Raw genomic sequence first — 7,424 nt, 5'->3', positions numbered from 1 at the left:
ATTTGAGTTATATGATCAGGTAAAGTTCATTGCTTTTCTTTCTTTTTATTGTGGTAAGAACATTTAACATAAAACCTACCCTTTTAAAAAAAAAATTTCAAGTTTATTCATTTATATCTGCCATGACCAAAATAGAGAAAGAGAGAACCTTTCTACCAGGGTCCCAATGCCTTGATCCATGCCCAGCCTCAGCCAGCCCTGGGTCACCAGCATATCCATGGCCACATACTCAGGGAGGTCTCCAGACACAAAGCTGGAATATTCCCATGTGGGTTAGCCTTATAGAGCATATGTTTTACTGCTATGCCATTGTCTGACCCCTCCCACCCCCAACAAATTATGAATGTAAAATAATAATAAATATTAACTATGGATATAATATTGTACAGTAGATATTTTTATAACATAATTCCCTTGCAAAATTGAGATTTTTGTGGCCATAAATTAGTAACTACCATTTCCCCCTTTCTTAGCCCTGGCAATTATCATTCTACTACCCTTCTCTGAGTTTATTTTAGATAAGTCATATAGTTGGAGTCATGTAGTATTTATTCTTCTATGATTGGCTTATTTCACTTAGTATAATATCCTCAAGGTTCATCCATGTTATCATATATTACAAGATTGCCTTCCTATGTTAAGGTTGAATAATATAGTCTTTTTTTTTTAACTTTTGCATAGAGTGTGTACACTCACCAGAGAGAGAGACAGTGAGAGAGAAGGTGAGAAATTACCTCCCAGGGGCATGGCCATGTTGTAATCCCACCAGATCTGGGACTCAAACTGCCAGTGCTTTTGTGGGACTCCAATGCCTTAGCCACCATGCTGCCTGCTGGGCCCAATATAATCCTTTTTTTCATTGCCAGAGGGCACATGTGCTTGCTAGAGCGACAGAAAGAGAAAGCATCACTCCCTCCACCCCCTATGAGTCACAGTCACACTACAATGTCTTCTGCCCCTTCATCCTGTTAGGATTTGGGGCACACATGCCTGGTGTGTTTTTGAAGTCACCAGGGCTGGAATTAGAACGTAGTTGGCCACGTGGGATCTGAGTCCCTTAAAATCTAGTCTTGATAAACAATAACTCCATGGACTTTTGCTTATTTTATCTATAACCTCATGAATTTATTTACTCTTTTGTTCCTTAAACATTAGGCACCAATATGTAGGCCCATATAAGATATAGAATTGGTTCCTTTATCCATTTATCTATGAATGGACACTTAGGTTGTTTCTACATTTAGCTATTGTGAATAATGCTGTAATGAACTCTGGCATCCTAATATGCTTTCAACATTCTGATTTCAAATCCTTTGAATGTGCCTAAATGAGACTGCTGGATCTTCTGTAATTCCATTTTTAAATTTTTTAAGAATTTCCATAATTTTTACCATAGAGGCCACGCAATGTTGCATTTCCACTTAGTGTACAGGAGTTACAATTTTCCACATCCTTGCCAACATTTGTCTTTCATTTTTTGATAATAAATTCTAAGAGATATGAGATGATATCTCATTGAGGTTTCAATTTGCATTTCTCTGATGCTAGTGATGTTGAGCATCTTTTCATATTTCTGTTGGTCTTCTACATATCTTCAGTAAAATGTCTGTCCACTTTTCCCTTTTATTTTTATGACAGAAAGACATGTACATGCATGTGAGGAAGAGAAAGGAAATCCTCTGCAGGGTCTCTTCACACTATAATCCCCTTTCCCTGGTCCTCCAGCTTCTTAGGATTCAAACCACCAGTGTGCACACCTAGCATGATTTTCAGAACAAGCCAAGATTCAAACCTCAGTTGCCATATGGTTTTCAGCACTGCGGGGCACTAGCATTACCATTGTGCCACAGTGGCTATTCTAAACCCATTTTAAAATGAGATTATCCATTTCTTTGCTATCAAGTTATAGAATTCCCTTATATAGTTTAGAAATAAACCTTTTATGTGATACATGGTTTGTAAACTCGTTCTTCCTTTCTGCAGGTTATTTTTTCACTCTGTCGATTGTTCCTTTGTAGTGCAGAAGCTTTCATTTGACGTAGTTCCACTTGTCTCTTTTTGCTTTCGTTGTTGTACTTATGGTTTCACATCCACAAAATCATTTGTCAAGATCAGTGTCATGGAGCCATTTTCCTATGTTTTCTTCTAGGAGCGTTTAAGCTTAGGATTTTTACACTTAAGTCTTTAATTCATTTTGAGTTGATTTTTTTCCTTGTATGGTATAAGATAAAGGTCTAATTAAGTCTCTTGTATGTGGATGTCAAGTTTACACAGCATCATTTGCTGAAAAGACTGTCTTCCCCCATTGTGTGTTCTATATACCCTTGTCAAAGATCAGTTGCTTGTATCCACATGCACTGATTTCTGGCTCTCTATTCTGTTCTATTGCCTATGTGTCTGTCTTTATGCCAGTACTATACTGTTTAATTGCTGTAGCTTTGTAATATATTTTGAAATCAGGAAGTACAATGCCTCCAGCTTTGTTCTATCTCAAGATTACTTTGTCTATTTTGGGCCTGTGGTGGTTCCAAGTGAATACTGGTATTGTTTTTCTAGTTCTATAAAAAATGCCATTGGGGTTTTGAAAGGGATTGCATTGAATCTATAGATTTCTTTGAATAGTATAGATTTTTTTAAACCATATTAAGCCTTCCAATCTATAAACACAAGATGTTTTTCCATTTGTTTGGATCTTAACTTCATACACAATGTTTTGTTTTCAATGTACAAGTCTTTCACCTCTTTCGTTAAGCTTACTCCTAAGTATTCTATTCTTTTTGGTGCTGCTGTAAATACAATTTTCTAATTTTCTTTTCAGATAGTTTATTATTAGTGTACACTAACATGGTTGATTTTTTATAACCTGCAACTTTAATAAATTCTTTATATTAAAAATATCAATGGCATTTATTTATTTATTTTTAGAGAAATTTTTGCTGTAGGGTGCATGTGCTTGCCAAAAACACAGAGAGGGACAGAGAGAGAGAAAGTGAGAAATCATCCTTCAAGGTGAATGGCCACATCACAATCCATTCTCTTCCATTCTCTTCTCAAGGTTTTGGGCACATGCATGCACAGGCACCTGGCATGAGTTTCAAGCCACTGGGTCTAGGACTTGAACTATGATGAGTCATGTGGGAGTCCAGTGCCTTAACCACTATACCACCTACTAGCTCCTCAATGGCATTTTTTTTACAGAAATAGAAAGCTCAGTAACTAATTTATTAATTCTAACAGTTTTTGTAGAATCTTGAAGGTTGTCTATATATAAAAATTGTATCTGGGAATTGGGACAATTTAACTTCTTTTCCCATTTGGATGCCTTAAAATTTCATTTTTTGCCCAGCTATGGTGTCACAAACAGAAGGGCCCTCCTACACATAAGCTAAGACTTCATGAGAAGCTGGGTATGGTTCCCAGCCCAACCTAAGCAGGCCAGGAGCAGTGGTGCATACCTGTGTGGTCCTAGCTAACTAGGAGGCTAGGACAAAAGAATCATGATACAGTGGGAGACACTCTCAAAAACACCCCTTTCTCTTTCCTGCTCTCTCTTTCTCTTCTATCCCATGCACCCAATCTCTCATAAAATATTAACAATAATAAAATTAAAGTTGTAATTAAAGAATTTGTTCTTATCTATAATTTGATCCTGGAGAAGAATTTGGAAAATGTTTTCAAAAAGGGGGAAGAAATCCCTCACACTCCAGGTTCATATTAAAATAAACATGGGCTTTCAGGTTGGTCTGTAGCACAGGGGTTAAGAACTGTGCATTGGAAGCCAGATCCCACATGGCTGACTGCAGTTTGAGTCCTGGCCCTGGTGGCTTGATTACACCTCAAGCACTTGTGTGTATTGTGGGTGTGCTTAAATTTCCAACAGGATAGAGAGATGGAGGGAAAAAGATTGCAGTGTGACCACATCCTCTTGTGGGGATGCTTCCTTCTCCCTCCTTCCAACCCCCATCCTCCTCTGGTGCATAAGCCCTCTGGTAATAAAAATAAAAAACCTCTCCAAAAATAAAAATAAAAAATATACAAACATTAGCTTTTAAATTATATAAGCAATTCACTCTTTTCTTAGGAAATGTATTATAACATGTTCCAAATTTCATAGACCTTGATTCAAATCGTACAGTATGATTTATCTGCTGTGGGGCTTTAGATAAGATACCAACTCCTCTGGACCTCAATTTTCTTCATTGGTAAACCAGAGATAATAATTATGCCCATGTTGCATGGTTGAATGAGGATTTGGTGAGGTGAAAATAGTCAGCGCTGTACCCCCATGTGGTAGATGGTGACAATGTGTGTGAGGAAACATTGTGACACCACTAGTTCACTTCCTTTGCCCCTTTTAACTTCTTTACACCTGGACCTGTGGGCTCTACTATAATTCTGCCACTGCCAGGTGTAACATCGGGCCACATCACCTCCTAGTCTTCAGCGTCCTCACCTATCGTAGGAGCATATTTAGAATACCTTTTTTTTTTTTAACTTCATCAGGAGATATTATTGCCAACATAAAGTGAAATATTTACTGTGAACATAGTTTGAAAAGCTCCAAGTGTTTTATAAATGTATGGTGTTGAATCAGAGGCAACACATATATTCTGCGACTTTGGAGCAGCTAAAAACTGTGAGGGCCTGACGACGGGTTAGAATATCTGCCAACTCTGCAGCTGGGAAACTTTCTGAGGACTCCAGTTATTCTCATTTTAATTCATTCTGTACTACTGTGGACACTGTCGATTGTATACGGTTTTATTTCTCTTCCTCCAGGATGGAAATGGATACATAGATGAAAATGAATTAGATGCTTTACTGAAGGATCTGTGTGAGAAGAATAAACAGGTAACTTAGCTTCATGCCATTTCACTTCTTAAGAAGACTTTAGGGATCCATGCACAAGCAACCATGCATCCATTTGGGTACTTTAAAAATTTATAGAGGGGCAAAAATAGATTTTAATTCTTAACTCAGTTTGGTTCTGGCTTCAATCAGTGTAACTGTGAAAGATTTTTAAAACAAACTTGTGATTATTCACATTTGTGTAAGAAATAATTCAGCTTTTTTCTTAATGGATTGATATTTCTTAACTCAGTTTGGTTCTGGCTTCAATCAATGAAACTGTGAAAGATTTTTAAAAGAACCTTGTGATTATTCACATTTGTTTAACAAATAATTCAGCTTTTTTCTTAATGAATTGATAAATAACAAGAAGTTTTTGACTCAGATTTCATTACTTGACTTTGGCTAATTAACTTCCATATTTAACTGGATTACATTGCCATCCATGTTCTATGCAGGATCTGGACATTAATAATATTCCAACATACAAGAAGAGCATAATGGCTTTGTCTGATGGAGGAAAGCTGTACCGAACGGATCTTGCTCTTATTCTCTCTGCTGGGGACAACTAGAATTGGTGGCCACACCCACTTGCTAGTGATACATTGTATCTACAAAATAACTGTGCACTATAAGGGAGTAGGCTGTATTTTCTTTTATATCTGTAAATTTAACTGCATATAGATAACTATCCAGGATGTGTGGCTTATTCTTTTCAGCTTGTTTCTATACTGTTTGTAATGTACAGTTTTTGTAACTATATGACTGAAGAGGAGAAAGTCTCTGCTTAGGCCAGTCAGTACACCCAATTTTACAAAAATAAAAATAAAACCTAACATATTTTTGCTTTCATAAATAGACTTGTACAAGAGTTTTCTAAAAATTCTACCAGAATTAATCTCTCTAAAATTCTAGTCTCTGATGCATAAATGCACATTTGTCATTGAATAAGAGAATTATACATGAAAAAATGAGCATTCTTATTTTAGACAATCACAGGACTGCCCCATAAAGTATTTCTAAGATATATTTGACTAACTAGAAAGATGTGCTGTTGCATCTAAAATACTCACCAAAATAACAAGAAATAGGTAATTATGTTATGCAGTTAACAGTCTTACTAGATAAGATTTAGTTTACTAATCAACAATGTCTCTTGCTTGAGTCTATACCAAACTATTGGTTCAAGTTTATTTGGTGACAAGGGAAGGTAGCACAAGATGATTATAAATCCATGTGATTCTAAGCCTGTGTTTCCAAAAAGCCTACTGTCAGAGAGTATGACCTTAATCCATTTTCTAAACTGTTTTCACGTGTTGCAGATTATAATTATTCTAGTAACCTGCTGTTTTATGTCATATTCTGTGTGATATCTGATTAAATTTAATAGACTGAGTATCCTGGTGTCTAGTTTGCATACTTCCTGGATTTTCTTTCTATGTAGAACTGTTCATTTCCACCAAGAGTATCTGCTGCCTCGGAAAATATTTTTTTCTAGCTATAACAACTCTATTTTTTACTACATAACTGAATTTTAAATGTAAAATTCATAGCACCCTGATTATTGAATGTCAAATCATCAATACTTTTGTGTACTCTGTGGATTCTATCTATATTTCATATTGAGATCAGCATTCAAATAGTTCTATTTCTATCTGCAAATAGTTTCAAGTGAGTTTTAAAAAATCTGATGAGAAATGCTAATGTAATCATTTATCTTATATAGCAAGAGATTCTAAAACATTCTTTGACCCATATTCAAGTCACAGTTTCACATATTTGTAGCTAGCATACCTATACTGGTGATAGTTGACATGTGATGGTTGGTGATTCTGATTCTTTGATTTGTGAAGCAAGGAACTATGAGAGCTATGTCTGTGTGAAATTTATAAAGTTACTGCCAAAGAGTTACTGATGGTTCTGGGTCACTTAGACTTTCCCCATTCTATAAATTCAACACTTATTTTCTCAGTTCATAAAAGTAACAAAAAATGTGAGCTCTTTCCATTAAGAAGGAACAGAAAAGAGATCTGCCAAAAAAATAAGATTTATCAAATGATGTAAATGAGTGGTAGAGTGGCTTTGCCTCTAGAGTGTAAATGGAAACACTGACATTAGACTGAATTTAACTACTAAGAATAAATAAAGAAGAAAATAACCTTAATATCTTGTATTTGTTTCTTCTTCAAAATGTCAGTTGACATGGAATCCATAACTAATCCAGGTGAAAATGCAGGACTCTCAAATTACAGCCTAAGGAATATAAGTAAATACAAACTGGACTCAGTGGCATTAAGGACTACCTCTGTCATTAAGATTGACAAACAGGCTCAGCCTGGTAGCACAGTTGATAGCAAACTGAACTGCAGGTTAGGGGCTACATGATTGACCATGAGTTCAGATTCCTGAGTGGGCCTGAATACACACTGAGTGCGTGTGTGTGCCCAAGATCCTGATGAGACAGAGTTGGTGAAAGAGGTTAGAAGCATGACAAGCCCCTACTGAGATGCTTCTTTCTTTCTCCCTCTGGCTTATGTATATACATACAATACCGTGAATATATATATATATATATA

At 36.1% G+C, this 7,424-nt stretch overlaps 1 protein-coding gene across 1 annotated transcript in view; it reads left to right on the top strand.

Annotated features, from left to right (window-relative positions):
* CALB1 (calbindin 1) overlaps nucleotides 1–6,244 on the top strand; it is a 29,350-nt gene extending 23,106 nt beyond the window's left edge. Inside the window, 3 exon segments of the mRNA XM_014592780.2 lie at nucleotides 1–19; nucleotides 4,780–4,851; nucleotides 5,307–6,244. The exon segment at nucleotides 1–19 is cut by the window's left edge and continues 17 nt beyond it. Coding sequence (XP_014448266.1) covers nucleotides 1–19; nucleotides 4,780–4,851; nucleotides 5,307–5,420 — 205 coding nt within the window. The 3' untranslated portion in view covers nucleotides 5,421–6,244.
* The last annotated feature ends 1,180 nt before the right edge of the window (nucleotides 6,245–7,424 follow it).

The sequence above is a fragment of the Tupaia chinensis genome, unplaced genomic scaffold (assembly GCF_000334495.1).
Source record: "Tupaia chinensis unplaced genomic scaffold, TupChi_1.0 Scaffold138568_1, whole genome shotgun sequence".
NCBI classification, from domain to species: Eukaryota; Metazoa; Chordata; class Mammalia; order Scandentia; family Tupaiidae; genus Tupaia; species Tupaia belangeri.
Note: the sequence above shows the minus strand (reverse complement) of the source record. Positions and strands in the feature narration are given on the sequence as shown.